The 25,125-nt window shown below is 43.9% G+C and overlaps 1 protein-coding gene across 4 annotated transcripts in view; it reads right to left on the bottom strand.

The window, feature by feature from the left end:
* GLDN (gliomedin) overlaps positions 1-25,125 on the bottom strand; it is a 111,782-nt gene that overhangs the window by 20,019 nt on the left and 66,638 nt on the right. For all 4 annotated transcript variants that reach the window (XM_079914524.1, XM_079914525.1, XM_079914526.1 and 1 more), the window contains 3 exons: positions 16,745-16,796; positions 2,479-2,496; positions 2,004-2,111 (listed from right to left, as the gene is read on the bottom strand). In XM_079914524.1, the coding sequence (XP_079770650.1) occupies positions 2,004-2,111; positions 2,479-2,496; positions 16,745-16,787 (169 nt within the window). In that variant the 5' untranslated portion in view covers positions 16,788-16,796. The remainder of the gene's footprint in view (positions 1-2,003; positions 2,112-2,478; positions 2,497-16,744; positions 16,797-25,125) is intronic.

Genomic DNA, 25,125 nt, shown 5'->3' with positions numbered 1-25,125 from the left:
AGGGCTAACCTGATTTGGTCTTGTTACCTCTCTGGTTTCAACTTGACCATGCTCACCTCTCATCCTTTCTGTCCGGCTACGCTGGCTTCCCTGCCACTCCTCAGCGTCTGCAGGTACACTGGACTTACAGGCTCCACTGGAACCCTCTCCCCCAGACAGTCCGCCACCTGCGCTCTCCTCTCCTCCAGGTGTCTGCTCAAAGGTCCCTTCTCAGGGGGCTCACCTGGCCTCCCAGCCTACAGTCACGCCCCACCCTACACACTTCCTATCCCTTCCCCTTGCTCTATTTTTCTGTTTAGCACTTAGCACCGCGTAACAGACAATATATTCTACTTATTTCTCTTGTTGATTGTCCGTCTGCCCAGACTAGGATGTCAGCCTCATGAGGGCAGAGATGTTGTCAGCTTTTTCATTTCTGGATCTCCAGCATCTAGAATAATACCTGCCACATAAATATGTCTTACAGAAATAAATAGACTTTTTCTTTTCTGCCCTCACTGGGTTGTGGGCTGCATGCTAAGCATATCTCTTCAAAGCTAGAGATCTGTCTCAGACCTTTTTGTAGCTACCCCTTTCTCACCTGACCCACATCCAGTGCTGCATGGTGGTCCCTCCCCCTCACTGTTGGCTCTCATAATACTCATTACTGAATCCTCAGGACTGGATCACATTTCTGGGGTCTTTCTGGGATAAACCAAGTACCTGAACACTGACGGTCATCATTAACTGATGCTGATATTCATTTATAATTATAGTTATTATCTGACATGTAAGGGTCCATTCTGCTCTGCAGTTCTGGCTGTAACTGCTGGACTTCTGGGGACGGAGTTGACATGGGCTGCGTGGGCCCATTTTCACAGAGGCTGCCCCTGGGAGCACAGGTATGCAGGCTTTTGGCAAGTGGCAGAGCCCCTCAACAATTTTCTCCCTTTCCACTGGCTCTCACTCAAATTGTTTAAGAGCAGAAACGCTGGAAGGGGTTCCTGTGTTGTCTGGAAGAGTTGTTCTAGTGGTTCTTCTAGCCTGGGGCCTGTCCAGGTGAGTTAGGGCAGTGTAACCAAGAGATTGAAAATAGATAAGAGGGTTAGTGGAGCCTCCACCCTCAGCTGTGGCTAAGAACCACGCCTTCCTTGAAGCGTCCTGAGGAGTCTCTAACCCCTGCCCTCAAGCCTCCACTGTGCCATGTGCCAGCTCTCTTCAGGTGACTCTGCCCCGGCCTTCCCCATGGACTTCCCAGGACTGGTGCTCAGAGCCCCTCAGAACTCACCCTGCCCCAGCCCCCAGACCCTGCCAGGCCTTACCTGAGCCCCTGCTGGTCACTGCTCCCTGACACATCTGACACCTTGGTGTTTCCAGGTCTTTGCTTGAGTGGTGGCAATGCCACCACTCACAGCAGGGCACAGGAGGTCTCTCAGAGATGCCAGCCACATCTTCTTAATAGTCCTGTGACCCCTGGACAGGAGACCCTGACAGCTGGGACCACACAACCTGAGTGTCAGCCTGGATGCTGCCTTTCTACTCAAATCATTCTGGTGATTCCTCCAGCCAGGAAAACCTAGAGGTCAGTATCAGTCAACTGATTTTCAGTCAAACACAAAAATCTGCTGGGCAGGAGCAGGCAGTGAGAGGGTCGGGCGGGAACGACCCTTGAGAGAACTTGGGGTACCAGCACAGACAGCCTTCACAGCCCGTGTAGTGCCCCTCCCCAGGACTGCTCACTCTTGCCCCTTCCATCTGTCTGTCTGCATCAGAGCAAGCAGAGGAGTGGACATCAGCTCTCAGGTATACTGCTTCTCTCGGGCAGACTGGATATAAATCTTATCAGGGTTGGACCAAAGAGAAGGCCCTTGCTGCCCCAGAACACAGCAGCTTCCAGGCAAGCATTAACCAGCCTTGCATTCAGAGATGCAGCACTTTTCCCCCACTGTGCCAACTTTGGTTCATCCAACATGCAATAATGGAGACAAAAAACAAGGAAATGAATTAGAAGAGTGACAAAATACCCATTTTTCCTCTTTTTCCATTTGCTCCTTTTTCGCCTTTTGGGCCCTGGGGACCAGGCCGTCCATCTGATCCGTTGTGTCCTGGTAACCCACCAATTCCTGGAGGTCCTGCATCAAAACACAGGAAATGGGAACATTTAAAAAAATCTTAACAGAAGTTAACATGACTTCCTTTAGACAGTGAAACTGGCCAGGCATTGACGCCTCTTCCAGATCTTCTCCTGCTTCTTCTTTTCCTTCTCTACCTTCCCTGCCCCTGCCTGAAGCAGTGACAGGTGGGGAATGGTGACAGCAAGTTCTCAAGTGGGAGGGAACAGGAGAGCTGGTGATTGGGGCAGAGAGGAGGGGGACACAGTGATAGTCAAGGCTGCCTTCAGACTCTTCTTCCTTCCCTGCCTCAGTCCCTTATGAGTGATCCTGGGGGGCCAGCCACCCATATCCTTCCCATGAACTTGGAAAATCCATGGGCTCTTACCTGCTGGGCCAGGTGGTCCTACAACAGAAAAAGAAATTTAGATGATAAACCACAGATGGAAGAAAGTGAAGCCAACACCACAACCCAAAAAACAAAGAGCACCTTCCCCCTCTTAAATCATCTATGGGCCCTAAGGAACCACCTCATGCCTTTTATTTAGAACCCAGTATATTTGCCCAAAGATTCTTAAAAACAATTCAACAAAGACCCGTTTGCCAATCAAAACCACTTTTGCTGAAGTTCCAATGGACTAAGAATAATTTCTAAGTGGCTTCACTATAGACTCATAAATCAGTCATCTCTCAAGCAATCAATGTAATTAAATGAGGTTTGGTGACAATGTGGGTGGGCACTAGTGAAGCCCCGGCACAGGTAGGTGTCAGGAAGTGCTGCTTTTGCATGGCTGAGATCCAGGTGTCCCAGGAGCAGCCCCAAACACGCTCATCCAGCCAGCCTGTCTCTTCTAGGCCACCAAGGGGAATTGAGAGCAGAAGCTGGTTTGCTTGGTCTCTATTTTGTTGCATAAAATAGCCTGAGAAAACTCGAGGGCCCAGATCAGGTAACAGATACCTTTCTTAGTGTGTAATTACCCAAGGATCTAAGGGGTTCACGTGAATAATTTACACATAATCTAACACAATAATTTTGCTTCCACAAATAGTCTTAGTGTCAATTATTCCATTTAAGCACTCGGACAAGCCAGTGAGGTCGCAACATGAACAGTTGAGGGTCTTTTGTTTCTCCGGAACACATATAACAATCACCAATATTGGAGTGGGTAGGTCTTTCTAAAGATCCAAGCCTGTGACTCTTCAGAAAACCACCATTTATACTGATGAACCTAGTGGCAGGGCAGGAATAAAAATGCAGATGTAGAAAATGGACTTGAGGACACTATGGGGGAAGGGTAAGCTGGGACGAAGTGAGAGAGTAGCACTGACATATATACACTACTAAATGTAAAATAGATAGCTAGAGGGAAGCAGCTGCATAGCACAGGGAGATCAGCTCGGTACTTTGTGACCACCTAGAGGGGTGGGATAGGGAGGGTGGGAGGGAGGGAGACGCAAGAGGGAGGAGATATGGGGGTATATGTATACATACAGCTGATTCACTTTGTTGTACAGCAGAAACTAACACACACAACATTGAATAGCAGTTATACTCCAATAAGAATATATATATATATACACACATATATATCTATGTGTGTATATATATATATAAATATATATATATATATATATATAAATATATATATATATATATATATATATATATAAAAGAAAACCACCATTTACTAAGCACTTCTGTGTGCACCAAAATCTTCCCATAAGTAGAAATCTTGATCCTTGTGTCTGCTGTGTTTGCAACCTATCTGAGGAAGGTGAATACTTTGAAACCACAATGAGATGAGGGAGCTACAGAGAAGCAAACCCCTACAGAGGTACCGGGGAAGTCTGGGCACATGGCAGTCAGAGAAGGCCCTCAGAGAGAGTGAGCCTTGAGCTGTGGCTCTGAAGACACAGTGGCCTGAGATGGCTGCAGAGGTGAGGGCTGGGCATCCCATGCAGGAGACCAGCTGGAGAAAAGGTACAGGGGTGGGAGCTTGCGTGATTCAGGGTGAGAGAAAGGAGGAAGAATGGCTCAGCTGGAGTGTGTAGAGATGAGGCTGAAGTGTATACTTGGCAGAGGGATGTGGGGCAGCAGCACTTAAAGACCAAGTGGAGGCGTGTAGACGGTATGTGCAAGGCAGTGCGGAGCTACAGTAGATTCTTAAGCAGCGGGGGATGACACTGATATCTGCGTGTGTTTGATATCCTCTCCGTAGATGGATGTGGAATAGAACTAGGGAATGAGAAGGGAAGGAAGGGGGTGGGGCAGGGAGAAAATATCCAGAGGATCTTTGTAGTTAAAGTTTGGGACAAGGTTGTAGATAAATGCGGTTGGTGACTGTAGAGTTCTAGAGGGAGCTAGACATTCGAGAGGTATTTCAGCAGAAGAATGGGCAGGACATGTCCATGTCTGATTGGGTAGGAGACAGCTGAGGAGGCCTCTCAGACGACTGAGCCTGGATACTGATGAGCCTATTTGACAGACATGAAAACTTTTGGAAGAATAAGTGTTTGAAGGTATGCTTTCAATACATACAGTCCTATGTTGGGCAAAAATGATTTGCTGAAAACGGCACAGCATTTTCTAGGGTCAGTGTAGCCTGTAGTCAGTGTGGTCAGTTTACCGCCAGATGGCACACACATGCCCTGGTAAGGAGGTGATATGGCCCTTTGAGAGCTGTCAGAAGAAATCAATCAATCGTCAGTCCCGACTGCAGATGGAGCCAAATTCAGATGTGCAGATTGGTAGAAAAAGGTAAACAAGCAAGAATCAACTGTATATAGTAGGTTTCAAGAGTTCTCAGGGAGGGATAAATTGGGAGATTGGGACTGACAATATACACACTACTATATATAAAATAGATAACTAATAAGAAACTGCTGTAGAGCACAGGGAACTCTACTCAATACTCTGTAATGATCTATATGGGAATAGAATCTAAAAACGAGTGGATATATGTATATGCATAACTGATTTACTTTGCTGTACAGCAGAAACTAACACAACATTGTAAATCAACTATACTCCAATAAAAATTAATTTAAAAAAAAGAGGACAGTCCAATAACCATTTCCATGCAGTGGAATATTGGAGAGAGGGCCTGGCTGGAGCTGTATACTTAGGACACATTAGTTATGGCCAAGGGTATCACTATGATGAAGTGTTTAGATTAGGGTTTCTTGACACTGACTGACCTGAGATCCTTGATACCCTATGGCTACAGTTTTTACACATTTGAGGCCACAAAATCAACTAGAATGCTTGTAAAAATGCAGATACCTAGGCCCCATCTGGAGGTTCTGATTTGGTTTGGATTTAGAGTAAGGCCCAGGAACTGGCATTTTTACCAAGCACCACAGGTGTATGGGATGCAGTTGGTCCTGGGTCCACTCGACCTGATGTGAAAAATTTCTGGGAAAAGAGTCAGTCACTCTCCTTAAAGGGGTTCCTGACCTTAGAAATATTGGGAGCTACTAGCCTTCAGGTAAGAGTGAAATGTCTGAGCCAAATTTGGGGATGTAGAGAGGGGGACATACCCCATCTGGAGGGAGGCAGGTGATAGAAGAAGCACCAGGAAAGAGAGAGTGATCTGAAGATGGAGGAGGGAAGCCAGCAGGTCTCATGCCTTGAAGCTAGAGAATTTCAGAAGAGAAAGGATGACAAACGGTTCCAAAGAGCTCAGGAGCAGAGTGCTACAGTGATGATGACTGTCCCAATATCCTGGGACGCCAACTGAGCTGCTCACGGCCCCTTACACCCAGAAGAAGCCCCAAATATAAGTCATTATAATAATGTCAAATGTCAAATGTGTGCCTACTAGCTATTTAGCAAACCATCTTTCAGAATTTTTTTTAGCTCCTGACCCTTCTCCTCTTCTGGAATAACAGACCCTCTAGGAACACGTGTGGGCAGCCACATTCATGTTAACACTGTACGCAGGGCTGTTTCCTGGGCCTGCCAGCAGTGCAGCTACACAGGACTCCACACTAAGAAGGGAGCTCCCTGCTTGGGTTTAAATACTCTGCAGTTGCCGTTTGGACATTCTTAACCATTTTTTCTTTGAATTTGTGCTTTGTAAGTGAAGTCTGATGGGACAGTGGAGCACGGCCCAGGGGCTTTGAGTCTTGGTTGGTATGTGGCCCTGCCTCCTATCTCTTCCCTGCCTCCCTAGGACAGATTTTCCACTGCCTGCTCCTGTGCCCCTTGACGTGTCCTCCCCACTCCCTGCCCCATCAGTGTCTGCTGCCACCTGCCACCCCAGTGGGGGCCCAGGCTCGAGTGCAGGGGAGGCTAGCGTTGGGTGTGTGCCCTGCATGCTTTTGTCCCAGGGAGCCCCTATGCCTGTGAGGGTCTGTACTCATGCAGTGAGTAGCCCATGCCTCAAGGAGTACAACATTAAGTAGCAAATAAAAAGCCCCACCATGGCAGGTCAAGAGAGGTTGTGGACGACAGGAAAAAGCCTTTTTCCTGCTTTATGAACAAGGGACCCTGCATTTTCATTTTGCACTGGGCCCTGCAAATGGTTGGGTGATTACCCCACCCAACACTCCTAGCTGGAGTTGATTAGAATTGGGTAGATGCATGGTAGCAGCTGAACCACTTAGATTTTTTTCTCCTTGCAGTCTAAAGTTGACCCACAATGTCCTTACTTATGTAAAGTAGAGGTCTGTGGACGGCCATGCACAGTGAAAACTGTCAGTCTGCAGAGAGAAGAAAATGAAGGAGAGAGAAGCAGAGATGAGGGACTGGGTGTCTGCTAGAGAGTCAGAAAGGCTGAGAGAGGAGCTGTGTGGGTTCCCAGTGGCTTTCCAGTTCCTGGCTCCAGCTCCCTGGGTCAGGCTGCTCCCACTGCCCTCCTGGTCTGTCTGTGAGATACCCTTCTGTCTCATGAGGCAAGCTTTGTTTTCACCAGACTGGGTTTCATTGTCATCTTCCTGGACCCACAGACAGACTGCGTTTCCCTGCCTTCCTTCCATGGTGGGGGTGGGGAAGTGAAATACCTCCAGGCCTGACCTTTTAAAGCACCCAATGGGTGCCATCCTTTGTTCTCCTCTCTTCCCTTGGGAGTGACCTTGGTGCCTGGTGCTCAGATGATGGAGCTACAAGACAGCAGCACTTGGATCTCTGAGTCCCCAGAACTGCCTAGGAGAGTCACCCAAATTTCGCTGGACTTTGTGCAGTGGGAAATAAGCCTTTGCTATGTTAAGCCGCTGAGATTTTAAGGTTTAATTTTTACCAGAGCATGACCAAACCTAGCTTGACAAATACATCCCTCTATCTTTTTAATAATTTATAATCTCTCACCCACTTTTCCTCAGATAAGCTCTAATGGGTCCCTGCTACAAGCAAACAGTAGAATCTTAATCGAGACAGGATATATAGGCACCAGAGTTATGGGGAGTGAACAATAAAGAAGTGTAAGTCTCACTTCCTGTCTTCAAGGACAGGCGCTGACCAGTGGCTAACGCTACAGGCTTCTGAAAAACCTGACTCCTTGGATCCTCCCACCACAGCCATTCCAAGTCATAGGAGAAGATGTTTATCTCTAATTTCCATTTAGTAGCCTCCCTTTTCACCCTGGATTGGTGTCAGAACTGATGTTGCCTGACCCAAGTGACCTGCTTAGCACATCAATGACCACAGAGGAAGTGGCTACACATTTCCCAAAGCCTTGCTGGTAGAGGAAAATAAGAAGCCAAAAAATCCAAATAGATTTATCATTGCAACAAAAAGAATAAAACACATAGGCATAAACCTACCTAGGGGCACAAAAGACCTATATGCATAAAACTATAAGACACTGATGAAAGAAATTAAAGATGATACAAACAGATGGAGAGATATACCATGTTCTTGGATTGAAGAATCAACATTGTGAAAAGGACTCTACTACCCAAAGCAATCTACAGATTCAATGCAAACCCTATCAGACTACCAATGGCATTTTTCACAGAACTAGAACAAGAAATTTCACAGTTTGTATGGAAACACAAAAGACTCTGAATAGCCAAAGCAATCTTGAGAACGAAAAACGGAGCTGGAGGAATCAGGCTCCCTGACTTCAGACTATACTACAAAGCTACAGTAATCAAGACAATATGGTACTGGCACAAAAACAGAAAGATAGATCAATGGAACAGGATAGAAAGCCCAGAGATAAACCCAGGCACATATGGTCACCTTATCTTTGATAAAGGAGGCAATAATAAACAATGGAGAAAATACAGCCTCTTCAATAAGTAGTGCTGGGTAAACTAGACAGCTACATGTAAAAGAATTAAATTAGAACACTTCCTAACACCATACACAAAAATAAACTCAAAATGGATTAGAGACCTAAATGTAAGGCCAGACACTATCAAACTCTTAGAGGAAAACATAGGCAGAACATGCTATGACATAAATCATAGCAAGGTCCTTTTTGACCCACCTCCTAGAGCAATGGAAATAAAAACAAAAACAAATGAGACCTAATGAAACTTAAAAGCTTTTTCACAGTGAAGGAAAACATAAACAAGATGAAAAGACAACCCTAGAATGGGAGAAAATATTTGCAGATGAAGCAACTGACAAAGGATTAATCTCCAAAATATACAAGCAACTCATGCAACTCAATGTCAAGAAAACAAACAACCCAATCCAAAAATGGGTGGAAGACCTAAACAGACATTTCTCCAGAGAAGATATACAGTCTGTCAACAAACATGTGAAAGGATGCTCAACATCATTAATCATTAAAGAAATGCAAATCACAACCACAATGAGGTGTCACCTCACACCAGTCAGAATGGCCATCACCAAAAATCTACAAACAATAAATGCTGGAGAGGGTGTGGAGAAAAGGGAACCCTCTTACACTGTTGGTGGGAATGTAAATCGATACAGCCACTATGGATAACAGTATGGAGGTTCCTTAAAAAACTAAAAATAGAACTACCATAAGACCCAGAAATACCCTGAGAAAACCAAAATTCAAAAAGAGTCATGTACCACAATGTTCACTGCAGCACTATTTACAGTAGTCAGGACATGGAAGCAACCTAAGTGTCCAATTGACAGATGAATGGATAAAAAAGATGTGGCATATATATACAATGGAATATTACTCAGCCATAAAAAGAAACGAAATTGAGTTATTTGTAGTGAGGTGGAAGGACCTACAGTCTGTCATACAGAGTGAAGTAAGTCAGAAAGAGAAAAACAAATATTGTATGCTAACACACATATATGGAATCTAAAAAAAAAAAAAAAAAAGGTTCTGAAGAACCTAGGGGCAGGACAGGAATAAAGATGCAGACGTAGAGAATGGACTTGAGGACAAGGGGAGGGGGAAGGGTAAGCTGGGATGAAGTGAGAGAGTGGCATGGACATATATACACTACCAATGTAAAATAGCTAGCTAGTGGGAAGCAGCTGCATAGCACAGGGAGATCAGCTCAGTGCTTTGTGACCACCTAGGAGGGTGAGATAGGGAGGGTGGGAGGGAAACGCAAGAGGGAGGAGATATGGGGATATATGTATACATATAACTGATTTGTTATACAGCAGAAACTAACACAACATTGTAAAGCAATTATACTCCAATAAAGATGTTAAAAAAAGTTAAATTATTAAAAAAGAAAAAGGAGACATGTACCACAGTGTTCATTGCAGCTCTATTTACAATAACCAGGACATGGAAGCAACCTAAGAGTTCATTGACAGATGAATGGATAAAGAAGATGTGGCATATATATACAATGGAATATTACTCAGCCACAAAAAGAAGTGAAATTGAGTTATTTGTAGTGAGGTGGATGTGCCTAGAGTCTGCCATATAGAGTGAAGTTAAGTCAGAAAGAAAAACAAATAACCGTATGCTAACACATATATATGGAATCTAAAAAAAAATGGTTCTGACGAACCTAGGGGCAGGACAGAAATAAAGTTGTAGACGTAGAGAATGGACTTGAGGACATGGGGAGGGGGAAGGGCAAGCTGGGACGAAGTGACCGAGTAGCACTGACATATATACACAACCAAGTGTAAAATAGATAGCTAGTTGGAAGCAGCTGCAAAGCACAGGGAGATCAATTCGGTGCTTTGTGACCACCTAGAGGGGTGGGATAGGGAGGGTGGGAGGGAGACGCAACAGGGAGAATATATGGGGATATATGTATACGTATAGCTGATGCACTTTGTTATACAGCAGAAACTAACACAACATTGTAAAGCAATTATACTCCAATAATGATGTTAAAAAAAAAAGAAAAGAAAGTAAGGCCTGGTTCTGCTGCCAAAGGAAGAGCTAGTGAAAGATGCAACTTCATAAACCTGATATTTCCAGGCCTGGAACACCTCCGAGGTCTGTAGTCTTGACTCTTTCCTACTCCTGCTCCCAGCAAGGACTCCCTGGGGCTCAGGATTCATGCGAGCCACAGCTTCAGTGCCAGAGAGGAGCTCTGGCCAGAGTGGGGGTGATCCCCTCTTTCCCTTGGGAGGCAGGCATGCTTGGCTTTCCTTACGGGATGGCCTGACAGGGTCCAAGCCCGAATCCACATTTGGAGCCCGAATCCACCAACACTAAAACAACTTGCTAGTTTGCTCAGTGAGGCCAGTTGAGTGAGAACATCATCAGCTACACTAGCTGTTCTGAGAATGGCCTATCCATTTGTTTACCAAGGGTTGAACTGTCTACAGATTTGAGGCCTCAGTTCCCACCCTCTGTGTTGCTGGTCCATCCTCTGCAACCACCCCTGCTGCCAGCTATTCTGCCAGTCCCAGGGCACCTGACATGGGAAAGTATGTATCTTTCCTCACATGCCCCCATTAAACTGAAGCTTTGGTCCAATCTCATTTATTTGGTGCATTTCAACTTTGGATTATGACCATGGCAACCTTAAAAATGAGTACAGTAGGGATGGCAAATACGTTTTTTTGTTTTTAATTTCATTTTTTTTTTGCCACGTTGGGTCTTAGTTGCGGCACGCGAGCTCTTTGTTGCGGTGCATGGGCTTCTCTCTAGTTGTGGCGTGCGGGTTTTCTCTTCTTTAGCTGTGGCGTGCAGGCTCCAGGGCGTGTGGGCTCTGTAGTCGTGGCGGGTGGGTTCCAGAGTGCGTGGGCTCTGTAGTTTGCAGCACGCGGGCTCTCTAGTTGAGGCGTGTGAGCTCAGTAGTTGTGGTGTGTGGACTTAGTTGCCCCGTGGCATCTTAGTTCCCTGACCAGGAATCGAACCCGTGTCCCCTGCATTGGAAGGCGGATTCTTTACCACTGGACCACGAGGGAAGTTCCAGCAAATAGCTTTTATTTCAAGTGCCAATTCTAATCAATTAGTACAACTTTCTGCAACACCAGAAAAGAATGACCTGAGACCCAAGGCCATGCTTGGCAGCAACTGTGATCCACTATTGATGTCTGCCTGGAAATAGGATAAGAAGTGTTAGCACTGGGTTGGAGTCTCGTGGCTGCAAGGAGAATGGGCACTGTGGATTTCAAGCAACTCTGTTGCAACAAGCAGTTCAGCAATATTATGGTTTAGAGATTTTCCAACAAGCCCCTATGTGGAGGCCACTGGAGGTGAAGAATTACCCAAGACTTGCCTTCTTCAAGATATCTGCTCTTCCAGAAGATATGCTTCTGGGGTCCCAAGGAAACCTGGGCTCAGGGGTAAGATGCATCCAGAAAACCACATGTCATTTGACAAACTCTGCACTAGCGAAAACCCCAGACTACTCTAGCTAGTGAAGTGCCCTCACTATTCACCTGAGATGTCACCAGCTGCACAAAACTACACGGCATCTGTCTTTGTCCCCAGAGCAACCACAGCTGAGTCCTGGGAAAGGGACAGGAATGGGGTTTCATGGTCACAGCTGGACTAGCCTCAAGTCACATGCACCTGCTTTTTTAAAGATGAATCCAGTGTGGAGTTACATCTTGTTCTCAGGCCCCAAGCCCAGGGTCTGCCCTGGCAATCCTTCCTGAAGGCATTTTCTGGGAGTTCTGGACCAAGGCTCTCTGCCCCTCTCCCCGAAGTTCCCCAATTCAGTCCTGGGTCCTGTCATCTCCCCGCCCCCAATCCAGGCAGCTTGGCCTATCCCTAGGTACCTCCTTGCCTTTCAACTTGCACTTTTCACACCTAAGTTTTAATTGAAGGGCTTTCTGTGTAAAAGGAGGCCCAATTTCAAGCTATCATGAAAAATGAAGGGGCTGGCATTTGAAAAGCATTTTTAGGTGCCAAAGAATAACCTCCTCAACCCATTTCCAGCATAGATGCGATCCCGCCAGTCTCTCCTAAGTGGTCTCAATAGCTCCAGCCCACATTCACTGAACAGCTTGGCTCTCATTCTATCACTATAAAATTCAGAAAGAAAGAGGCTTTTCCTGTGCCTCTCAACAGGGCTTTTGTGCCTGTAATTCCATCCATTTGAGCATTTCTCTAGCGCTCATTACTGTCACACACGGGAACGCTGAAAAGGGACTCCCGGAGATGGAAGAAAGGTGCTTAAGCCACAAGGGTTTCAGAATAAAGGATCAAGCTGTTCTGAAGATATTTAATTTTCTGTGAGGGCTGAAATGTGACTTGAGTAACTCAATTAGCATTTTCTAAGAAGCCACAGGATTATGGCTTTTCTCTCTGAGGCTAAACTAAGCGAACAAGAGTCAGACCTGGACACAGAGTTCCTCAGAGAAGCATCTTTCTTACCAGCCCACCACTCCTATTAATCACTTACATAAATCACAGGTTTAGTCATTCAACAGACTCAACCAGAGTTGAGCTCCTAACACACAGCAGGTAATGAGAGGTACTGGGGAGAATATTGCAGAAGAGGTTTCTTACAACTGCACACACACTGTGCACTGTGAAGTGACCAGGACCTCCCCAGAGCCTGGGGCCATAGACTGAGGAGATCCAACACAAGCTTCAGATGGCTTCAAAGTCTTGTGGTTATCTTTAAAGTCCATGAGAGCTGTGCATTTACTCCATAAAAGGATTTTTTCTTTCTTTTTTAAATTGAAGTAGAGTTGACCTACAATATTATATTAGTTTCAGGTACACTACATAGTGATTCAACATTTATATACATTATAAATTGATCACCATAAGTCTAGTAATTTGTCACAGTACAAAGTTACTGCAATAATATTGACTATATTCCCTATGCTGGACACTACATCCCCATGACTCATTTATTTTATAACTGGAAGTTTGTACCCCTTAATCTCCCTCACTTATTTCACTTACCCCCTAACCCCCCTTTCCTCCCTGTTTGTTCTCTATATCTGTGAGTCTGTTTCTGTTTTATGTTTGTTCATTTGTTTTGTTTTCTAGTTTCCACATATAAGTGAAATCATACAATATTTGTCTTTCTCTGTCAGACTTATTTCACTTAGCATATTACCCTCTAGGTCCATCCATTTTGCCGCAAATGGGAAAAATCTCATTCTTTTTTTTTTCTTTTTTTTTTTTTTGTGGTACGCTGGCCTCTCACTGTTGTGGCCTCTCCTGTTGCGGAGCACAGGCTCAGGACGCGCAGGCTCATCGGCCATGGCTCACGGGCCCAGCCGCTCCGCGGCATGTGGGATCTTCCCGGACCGGGGCATGAACCCGTGTCTCCTGCATCGGCAGGCGGACTCTCAACCACTGAGCCACCAGGGAAGCCCTCATTCTTTTTTAGTGGCTGAGTAGTATTCCATTGTATATATATATCACATCTTCTTTAGCCATTCATCTATCAATGGGCACTTAGGTTGCTTTCATATTTTGGATATTGTAAATAATGCTGCAATGAACATAGGGGTTCCTTCTGGCTATGAAGTTTCTGCTGAAAAATCAGCTGATAGTCTTATGGGGGGTTCCCTGTACATAACTAGTTTTTTATTGCTGCTTATAAGATTCTTTAACTTTTGACACTTTAATTATAATGTGTCTTGGTGTGGGCCTCTTTGGGTTCATCTTTCTGGGGATTCCCTGTGCCTCCTGGACTTGGATGTCTATTTCCTTTGCCAAGTTAGGGAAGTTTTCAGATATTATTTCTTCAAGTAGGCTTTCTGTCCCTTTCTCTCTCTCTCTCTTCTTCCTATGGGACCCCTGTAATTCAAATGTTTGCTTGACCCAGAGGTCCCTTAAATTATCTCATTGTTTAAAATTCTTTTTCTTTTCACTGTTTAGATTAGGTGATTTTCACTATTCTGTCTTCCAGATTGCTGATCTGTTCTGCATCCTCTAATCTGTTATTGATTCATTCTAGTGTATTTTTCATTTCAATTATTGTATCCTTCAGTTCTGATTGGTTCTTTTTTATATTTTCTTTCTCTTTGTTGAAATTCTCACTGAGTTCATCCATTGTTCTCTGGAGTCAGTGGGTATCTTTATGACTATTACTCTGAGCTCTTTATCTTATAAATTGCTTATCTCTGTTTAATTTAGTTCCTTTTCTGATGTTTTGTCTTGTTTTTTCATTTGGAAGGTATTCCTTTGTCTCTTTATTTTGCCTAACTCTCTGTGTTTGTTTCTATGTATTAGGGATGTTGGCTAAATCTCCTAGTCTTGCAAGAGTGGCCTTATGTGAAAGGTGTCCTGTGGGGCTCAGTGGTGCAATCCCCCCTGGTCACCAGAGCACTGCTGTGGGCATGCTGATGCACGGGACTGGCCTCAGTGCAACTGACTTCGAGGCCAGTCTGGGACTATTGTGGGTGCTCTGTGGTACGGGGCTGGCCCCCTGGAGTGGGAGCCACTTTGGAGGGATGCTGGTGCCAGCCAGGGCTGCCCAGCGGTTGGGGCAGGGCAGAAAGTGTTTTGGAGGGACCAGCTGGAGTGGGTCCTCAGGGGAAAGTCAGGGTGGGGCACACAGTGTTAGTCAGGTTGATGGACAGTGACAGAAATGGTGCCTGCCAGTGCTTCCATCCCCAGAACCCTGCCCCTCCAGCACACGCCTTAAAATTCATCAGTGAGTCTCCTTCTCATGTGACCCAAGCACTTTCAAGCTGCTGCCTCTGTGCTGGGAGTCAGAGTGAATGAATGTGTGTGAAAGCCCCTCAGGAGAGTCTCAGTCTCCCACAGCCCTTCCACTCGCCTAAACGTAAACCTTACTGGTTTGCAAAGCCAGGCATTATGGGGGCTTGTCTTCCCAGTACAGATCTCCCAGGCTGGGGAGCCTGATGTGGGGCTTGTAGCCCTTGCTCCTCAGGGGGAATCTCTGTGGCTGTGACATCCCTCCTGTGTGTGGGTTGCTGCACTGGGGGTGTGGGTTGGACTAGACTGTGTCTCTGTCACTCCTGCCTGTCTCACTGCGTCCTTTGCTTTCTATTCTTAGTTTAGAAAATCTGTTCTGCTAGTCTTCAGGTGGTTCTCAGAGATAGTTGTTCTATAAGTAATTGTAGTTTCGGTGTGTCTTTGGGAGGGAGTGAGCTCAGGGTCTTCCCACTCTGCCCTCTGGATGTGGACCTCTCCCTAATACACATTTAATGCAAAAATAATTTCCCTCTGTTTCCTCAGAATGCTACACCCCCTTCTCAGAGGCAGGAAATGCAGTGTCTGAAATTAGGCACCGTAGGCCCATCCTTGGGCCTGGTTAGTGCCTGGCTGGGGCAGAGGGTGATGAATTGGGTGACTGGCCTCAGCACAAGGTACCACACATTTCTAATTACCCAAGATCAAGTTATTTTCCATGGCCATATTGAAAATATTATTATTTTTCATAATTACATTATAATTGGTTTTTAGCCCAGTAAAAACATATGGTAAAAGCAAACCAACATGTATTTTCATAACCTAAAGAGTTCCTAGGTATTCATTCTGTCCCTGGCCCATTGGCCAGCAAAGGTGCTCCCCACATGAGCTTCTGAAGGGCAGGAGGCAGGCGTCCCTGCCCTGAGACAAGAGGCTGGTCTCTCTCAGACTCTGGAATAATCACATCAAGACCATTCCCCTGGGACTTCCCTGGCGGTCCAGTGGTTAAGACTGTGCTTCCACTACAGGGGGTGTGGGTTCAATCTCTGGTCAGGGAACTAAGACCTTGAGCAGCCAAAAGAAAACAAGAAAAAAGACCACTGTGCTCTTCCCCTGCCCCATCCACCAGCCATTCCAGGTCCTAAGGCTTGATGTGCCTTGAGGTTAATTCCCTCCCTCCTTTCTACTTGTCCTTGATTCACTGCGTGGAGGGGGACAGAGTATGACCAACCTCCAGTCCCACCCAGCACATAGTAGGCACCACACAAAGCACTCTTCATAAAAAGTATTTTCTTAACTAATTAGCGGTTTGCATCTAGAGCTTCCCATTCAAGCTGTATGTATGATATAGGGAAATAATTACTTCTGGTAAGAGCTCTCTACTATTTAGCGAGGTCTTTTTCCTTTCTTTTCCCGTTTAAAAAACTAATGGAAATAAGGAAAACATCAATGACCTCAGTTCAGGGTACCACATATTTCTAATTACCCAAGACCTAGTTATTTTCCATGGCTGTATTTCTGTGGCAATACCAAAAATATTATTATTTTTCAAAATTATATTACTATTGATTTTCAGCCCATTGAAAACATCTGGTATACAAGTAAATCAACATATATTTTTATAACCTAAGGAGTTCCTAGGCGTTCATTCTGCCCCAGCCCTTTGGCCAGCATATGTGTTTCCCGCATAAGCTGCTCTTGGTCAGTGCTCGGCCAGCCTACCTGTCAGGCAGATACCCCTGGTGCTGTTGCACAGGTCCACCATCACTCGGATCTGCAGGAAGAGAGAACCATTAATAGCGGTATGGTAGGCAGTGGACCCTGAACTTGCCCTTTATTCAGACAAGCAGAAAGCAATGATAAAAATTAACAAAATAACTTCAGGAGAATATGTAGAAGTCTGAGGAAAAGTTAACCTAAAACTGAAAAGAAACCCTTAAAAGATCTAAAGATTTTTTTTATATCTGCAGCTCATCTATCAACATTGTCAACAGAATCTCCTTGATTTCTACCAAACTCTGAGAAGGCCGAGGATGGGGAAGGAATCACCAAATCTACAGCCAGGCTGGCCCCCACAGTGTCTGAAGGGCTCAATCTGTGGGTCTGAATAAAGAGGGCTGGTGAGCTTAGCAGTCAGAAGCAAACACTTAACTATCTGAGTGAGTACGGGTGAGGTACTTAACTCCTTGACACTTTGGTTTCCTCTGAAATTGTAGATTATATGAGTAGCTGTCTTGAGGGTTAGGCAGCTCCATGTCTGTCATGTGGAAACTGCCCTTAGAGGAGTGATTCTCATGCCATGTGGACAATGCCTACTTGCCACTGGATGGCCACCTGGGATACATGGTCACTGCATTGTGGTACCATCCTGACACCTGGTTCCCACACACCACTTTACACTCCTCTCCCCATGGATTTTCCACGCTGCTGCTAATGAGCTTCACAAAACCCAAATCTGATCAGGTTAGTCCTGCTTCAAACACTTTTGTGACTCCTTGCTGCTCTGAAGATACAGCAAAATTCCTCCTTCTCCGGCCTCAGCTCACACCATTCCCCCCTCCCTTTCTGTTCTATAGTTCCACTCTGCCTCAGTTTGCTCATCTGTAAAATGGGATATTTGTAGTACTTACATCTTAGGATTGTTGTGAAGCTTTAGTAAAGTTATATGTGAAGCTCTTAGAACAGTGCCTGGCATGTAGGAAGCACACACAAAAGTGTTTTCTGTTTTGTGGAGGCAGCAGAGAGTGCAGATAGAGGCATGAATCCTGAAGTCAAACTGTGTTCTAATCATGGCTTTGCCATTCACAAGCAGTGTGACCTTGGGAAAATTACTTAACCTCTCTGTGCTGCAGTGTCCTTGTCTGTAAATGGAGTTAACAGTACCTACCTTACTTAAAGCATGGTTATGTGGATAAATGAGTGAATACATGCAATACTCTTACAACAGGGCCCGGCATATGATAAGCAAACTCTATTTATGCTACTCTTTTGATGGTTCCTTGGATATGCCTCGAATGACTTAGTTAATTTATCAATTTACCATCCAAGAATTTAAAATTTATACATAGAGCAATTTTTAGACCCAAATAATGTGGCATTTCAAAACTGTGGGAAGAAACATTATTAGTTGGGAAATGGAGTTGAGACAGCTGGATAGAAATGTGCGGAAAAATTAAAAAGATGGATCCCTATTTCACTCCTTACACTAAACAAGTTAAGTGAGCCCCATTAATCAAAAAATTCAAAGTTAAAAACAAACTAGTGAAAATACTGAAGGAAACCTTGGGAAAAATATTTATAATGGTATTAGAGTAGGAAAGACTTTTCTAAGAAAGAAACAACCCTCATGCTATATATAGGAAAAATGTGATAAATTCAACTGTCTAATAATTAAAAATTTCTGCAAGAGGTAAAATATTACAAACAATAACAAAGGAGAAACACAAACTTAGAAAAATAATTGCAAAGGGCTTGTATGTAAAGAGCTGTTACAAAGCAATAAGTAAAGGGAAAAAAACAAAAACAAAGGAAAATGGGCATTGGAACCAGGCAGAAAGTTCAAAGAAAAAAAATAGTGCCTTATCTTCACTTACAGTAGAAGAAAAACATCAAATAATGAAATACTATTTTTACTTCTTAGGTTTGCTAATAAAAAGAATAACAGAGCACTTCTCACAAGGGTGTCAGGAAAGTAGCACTCTCATATTGTGTTGATGGAAATGTAAAGGGATACTGCCTCTTTGGATGGCATTTTGACAATATCTACTAAAATTTAAATGGATCTACATTTTGACTCATCAATTACACTTTGAGATTTATTCTACAGATACACTCATATATGCATGAGAAGATGTAAGTACAAAGATGGTTGTTGCAAAAATGTGGGCAAAAGCAAAAACTAGAAACAACCTAAATAATTATCAGTGAGGTCTGGTTAGAGAAATTGTAGCATATTCACATAAGGAAATACTGTGAAAAAGAGTAAATTTAAATCCATAAAGCTGATATTGAAAGATCTCCAAGATAAACGAAAAAATACAAGGTACAGAACAGTATGTATAGTGTCCTTTCATTTATATAAAAAAAGTAGTACATACGAAAATGCTACTTTATGCTTCTCTCTTGCTGCTTTCCAGATTCTCTCTTTGTCTTTGACTTTCTAGAATATTTCTGGAGAGAAACCTAAGAAGGAGAACTGAAACCTAAAAACTCCTCCTCAAGTAAGGAGCAGTAGAGAGCCAGGGTCAGAGGGAGCTATACTAAGCATGATTGGCCCTTCTGTTTTATTCAAAATTTTCGCTGATTTCTCTCTCAATTAAACTCTTTGTAAAAAGAACATGTTTTGGTTTGAAGGGAAAATTTGTTTTGTCTTCTACCTAGGTTTATTTTGTTTGCTAGGAGATCCAGAGGGAAACTTGTACGGTATTTACTTTTTGTGAAGTGTGTCAGCAGGTGCTTACCAACTGCTTTAGAAATTTATTGTGAAATATATCATACATGTCACAAAAATATGAAAGGTGTGCCAACAGTTTAAAGATGAATAATAAAACAAACATGTATACACCACCTTCAGCTAAGCAAGGCTTTAGAGCATCCCAGGTGCCCCTCAGAAAACACACCCTTCCCTCCCAGACACAACCACTCCCTGAGCTGAAGTATATTGGGCCATGAAACTCTCCCTTTTGTACAGATAGCAACAGAGAGGCTTAGCGAGGTGAGGTCATTTATTCGGTCACACAGCTTGCTCTTGGAAAAGACAGGCTCAGCTCCAGGTTTCCTGATTCCAGGTTTACTGCACTTTCTATTATGGCTCTGATGAGTATCTTAACGTAACCAGAAGAAATTTCGATTCACTGTGTTTAGTCACACTCATAAATTAATGCAATCAGCTGCACTACAAAATTTATCATCTTAAAAAATGTATAATTGTCCATTGAGAGGACCATTAGAGGCTTCACAATGCTTCATCTGTTGCCTGGGGGATCACAGCAGAAGGAGTAGTTAGAAACAACAGAAGCATCAATAGGGAAAATTAACCTTTCTCTCTTTTATGCTCATCACTGGTCTGCAGTTGGCACAGCTTCTATAAAAAATGATGAAGAAGGAGTTTTCATTCCCTGATCTTTTGGCTTCATTTATATGCTAAAAGTTAATTTAGATAAATTGTGTTAATCTTCACTCGGGAATATTCTTTTAACAAACATGGTCTATATAAGATTGTACCAAGGTAAAACATGGTATGAAAAGGTATGGCCATAAGAAAATCAGAAACTTTTTTTTTTCCTGATAATAATGATTAAGAGTTTGGAAGAAAATAAGAAAAGTCAAAATTGAAAGTCACAAAATCTAGCTTGTCAAATTAAGGAGTCATATTTGGTATACAAGGCTTCCTAGATCTTGATTTAGGATTTGAGAACGGTGAAGCTGGAAGAGGTCTTAGAGCTCATTGTCCTGGGGGTGTCAGGCAGGACCCATCCAGGAGGTGGCCCTGCCCCTTGTCGAGGCCATCTGCCCCTGCTCTCCCCCATTGCTCTGCTCCAATCACACTGGCCATCATCACTGGTCTTTGCCATGCCTTATAAGGCATGGGGACTTGTTTTCAGCTTTGACAACATATGGCAGCAATGGGAGAAAAGACAGCCAAAATGGGTCCCATTAGTGGCCTGACCAGACCTTCCAGTTTTCTCTCTGGATACAGAACTGGTCTCACTGGATCAGTAGGACTCATGGGATCTTAGGAAATTCATGGGCAAGGAAGGGGCCCCTGAAGAAAAGTAATGGACTTCTTGCTAATCTGGCATCAGATGGCTTGAGCTGGATCTAATTCAAACTAAAAATAGATGGGACTAATTTGGCAGCCTCTATGAGAAAGAAAATGCTATGAACTGGGAATCTCACTTGCAGGAAGCTTATACAAGGATATCTGGGCAAGAATGCTTATTGCAACATTGTGATGGCAAAGGCATGCAAAAAATCTAAATGTTCACCAGTAAGGCACTTGTTAAACAGATGAGAAAGAATGAAGTAGATCTATATGTACTAATCTGGAAAGATGGCCTTGGCATACTGTTAAGTGATAAAAGCAAGGTGCAGCCCAAGCCATATAACACAATACAACTTTTTGGTTGAAAAAGAATATTTAGATATGTCTGGATAAGCACAGAGAAAAGTTGGAAGGCTCATGAACCAAACCATTAACAGATTTTTTTTCTCCTGGAGACTGAGACCAGGAGATAAAAGGGGGATTTTCATTTCTTAGTTTGTATTGTTTTAAAAGATATGTTGGGATTATGGGTGAATTTTACTTTGCTATGCTTTTAATAATTCAGAGAGAGAGAAGAGAGCATGCAAGCATTATATGAAGCCAAAAGATGGGTCTAATGATCCAGCTTTCCCAGGAATCCAAATATCATGCCTTCACAATAACCCCCATCACTTGGAATAACCTGGACAGATCTCTGTTGCTTCTAGACAAATGGACATAGAATGAACTAGAACAGCTGTCTAGTGAGTTTCAAATTGTTCATTAGTCATAAGATTTTTCTTTTTCCCACATAAATTGCCAACCCTCCAAATAAAAAAACAAATAGAATGAAGCTAGTCTGGGTTAACTTATCTGTAAAATGAGAGGGTTGGACTAGATAGATGATTTCAAACTCTGCTCCCAGGAGGAATCAGGGGAGGAAGTGGGGAGGGACACCTGGAGACCTAGAGTCAGGGGAGGAGGGATAAGAAAGCTGAGGTCCAAAGAAAGCAAGTGAAGTAGCTGGCCCAGCCTCCCCTAGCTGGTTCCAGAATAGAGTCCTGGAACATCCTGGAACAGTCCTCCGCATCTACTTTTTCATACCATTTAGCCTTTGCAAAAGGAATTGTCTGAAATTCAACAGGAAATGCAAATTTTTGCTTTAGTTTACTTTGAATGTGAATAAGATATTAGATTTTTACCAGTTGATTATGCATCAACTTAAAGAAATCTCTTCTGTGCAAAAGAGAAAGGTTTAATCAAAAGTGTTTCTCATCAGAATGAATAGAGCTAAATGCCGTGTGCTGCCACTGATCATCAGAACACAAAACCTCAGGTGGTTGGCTGGCCTCCCTCTTGAACTCCCTTCCTCTCACCTTTTACTCTCAGGACTGATTCACGAAAAAGTAAGGGAGCAAACCTGCCTGTCATCACCAGTTTATGTATTGCTAAAATAATGTGTCCTGTCATGGCTCCTCTGAAGTTCCCCAAGTACAGGTTCTGGTTTGCTGGGGGGAACAATGTTTAAATTCCAAGTCACCTTTCAGATCTGACCTATTTTGTAACTTAAATTCCATTTTCTTAGACAACTGAATACCCTTTATGGTGCTCCTTAATTATGCAAATTGCTGTTATTTTGTGTACACAAATGATCCTTTAGAAAACATTGAGCTATGAATGTGGTGGCCCAGCTGCTGCAGGTTTAGACCACAGGTATTGGCGGAAGTCCTCATGGGGTCTGAAGCTGCGGTGAGCTACCCTGGACTCATCCCTCTGAAAGGCAGGAATTCACACTGGGACCAAGACGTGGTGATGACAATCTGCAAACCCCAACAGGAAGGTGGGGTTTGCTATGTACGGGGTGAAATACTGAGTCACGACCTTCTTCCTGCAGCTTCACAGGAAGATCAGCCAAAGGTCTAGGCATTTCTCGCAAGTGAACAAACCCTGGCCATCCCACACTAATGGCCTGGGGCCGAGTGCTCTTGTCAGTTGAAACTGGTATCCTCGGAGCCCAGCTAAATCCTAACGAGTCTTCCCCAAAGACACCCATTCCCACTAACTGCCCCCTTTACAGCCCAGCAGCATCACCACATGGCTGCTTGTTGGCACGCTCTGTCATGTTTTTCGGGCTCCTCAACCAGATAGGCTCCTATTGGTAGAGACGTACTCTTCCTGTACACCGCATTCACTCATCTGGTCCCTTTGCCAGCATTAGAATGGCATTGAGCACATAGTAGATATTCAATAAATACTTCATTATTGACTACTCAATCAATTGGGAGGGGAATGTGCTCTTCAACCAAAGATATTATTCCTTTTTTCACCAGCAGTATATGGGAACCGAACATCTAGCATGTGGTTACCTGTTTCTCTTTGTGCCCGTTTGCTTAAGATAAACTTTTTGGCAAACACTCCACTAATCCTTAGAAAATAGGAGCTTGGAGATGCTAGGGTTATCCTATAGGGTCCCTGATACATGGCTAACAGAAAATAACAGAAACACTTCATGCTGTCTTGAGTAGAAATACCTGGTTAGGGCTGAGTTGGCCAGGTAGAGACTGGGGTGCTGAATGAAAAGGAGTCTCAAACATCAATGAAAATGCAATGCCATAGGGAAAACATGGTATTCCCCAGCTCTTCCTGCTTTGCTAAGTAGATCAGAATGGAGTTGAAGACCAGCCTGCCCTCCAAGGAGCAGGGGTCTCAGACTACTTGTCCCTAAGGCATTTATTTTCCTGAGTAGCTTACAAGGGCTGAACTGAATTGCTAGTGACGGTGCGGCCTCCCATTGCCCTCTTTCTCACCCTGCCTCAGTAATTGCCTGGATTCTCTAATAAAATGCTGAACAAACAGTTAACATGTATTGCTTTAGAGTCCACCCACAGCCTTGGCCAGCCCTCTTGCACACAAAGGCTGGGGAGTCACAGAAGTTGAAGCAGCTCAGGCTGGGCCCAGGCCTCCTCAGCAATCCCAGTTGGAAGGGGCAGTTCCAGCAAATGCCCTCACCCAGTGTCTCCGGCAAGATTACTTTCAGCTCAGATCAGGGCCTGGGGGAACAGCCCTGTGACATTTATTAACCCTGGGGACACCTAAAAATGCATGACAGAAGTCCCTGAAGGAGTAATTCCTTCCCCGGCTGTGCTTGGAGGCCTTCTTTAGGTCTGACCTGATGGGGGAGATGAGTGACTTGCTTCTTGTTGGCTGAGCAGGATCCCCTACTAGCTCCCCAGCCCCTTGACAAAACAGGACTCATGGCAATACTTACCCCAGGGAGTGGCTGTGAGGAGTAAATGAAGGAGTCCTTATAAAAACAGCTTTTTGGTGTTCGTACTAGTGTTACATAAACATGATTTCTCATGATTTGAATGTAAATCAGCTGATTCTGCTTTTTAAAAAATCGTCAATTCATACTATTTTAATCAAAGCCTGATTACTAGCTTCGAAATGTAAAACAGAGTAGGATTTATAGAAATAGCCAGATATAAATTGATAATTGCCCTAACCCATTAAATATAAGCCTTGATTGGTATTATAACTCTCTTCCTAAACCATTCCCTTCTCCCACCAGGAGCCCCTCAGGTGCCAGCAAGCCCCAGTTCTCAGCCTTGTCCTGTCTGCAGTTCAAGCAGCTGCCTCTCAGGAATGGCCTGTCCTTTTGCATTTCCTTCTGTCGCCTGCTTAGTTGGGAGCTGCTGACAGCCTGGACTCCTCACGCTAACATGCTGACCCGGCTCCAGAACCAGGAGTGATGGGCCACTCTCAGAGGAGGCTCAGAACGCCTTCTCCCACTACCTCCTGTGCTCACACCTTTCTTCCTCCAGGTCGGAGATAGACCCAAACATGGAGACAACATGATGTTTTATGTACTTATACTGCATCTCATCCTGACACAGTTCTCCCCCAGTCATAAGAAAAAGTAGCAGCTAAAAATCAGGTTACTAAGTTCAAATCCAACTTTAAGAAGTTGTTTTGTATTGAATTGCCTATTTTCAAGCCCAGCAATTGTACAATTTATTCTGGCGAGTTGTTTCTTAGAGGGGAAAAGCTCTTTCTATCTCTGTGTATTTTAAACACATGCAAATGTAATGGAACAGCTTTCAAGTGAAATTATATGTAACTATGAGAAAATATTGGTAACTATTTGATCTTGAGACTTGAGGTAGGAAAGAACATTTTAAGCATAAAAGCAAAAGAAGAACCCATAAATGAAGGACTTTATAGATTTGACTACATGAAAATGGAAAATTTTAAATACTCCCCACCAAAAAAACCCCCAGCAAACCAAATTAAAAAATAACACCCAGGGCTGAACGGTGTGGTGTAAAGAACATGAGTTTTGGGAGTCAGATACAGCTAA

This window comes from Stenella coeruleoalba, assembly GCF_951394435.1.
Source record: "Stenella coeruleoalba genome assembly, chromosome: 2".
In the NCBI taxonomy this organism is placed as follows: Eukaryota; Metazoa; Chordata; class Mammalia; order Artiodactyla; family Delphinidae; genus Stenella; species Stenella coeruleoalba.
The sequence above is the reverse complement of the archived record's forward strand: the minus strand, read 5'-3'. Positions and strand labels throughout refer to the sequence as shown.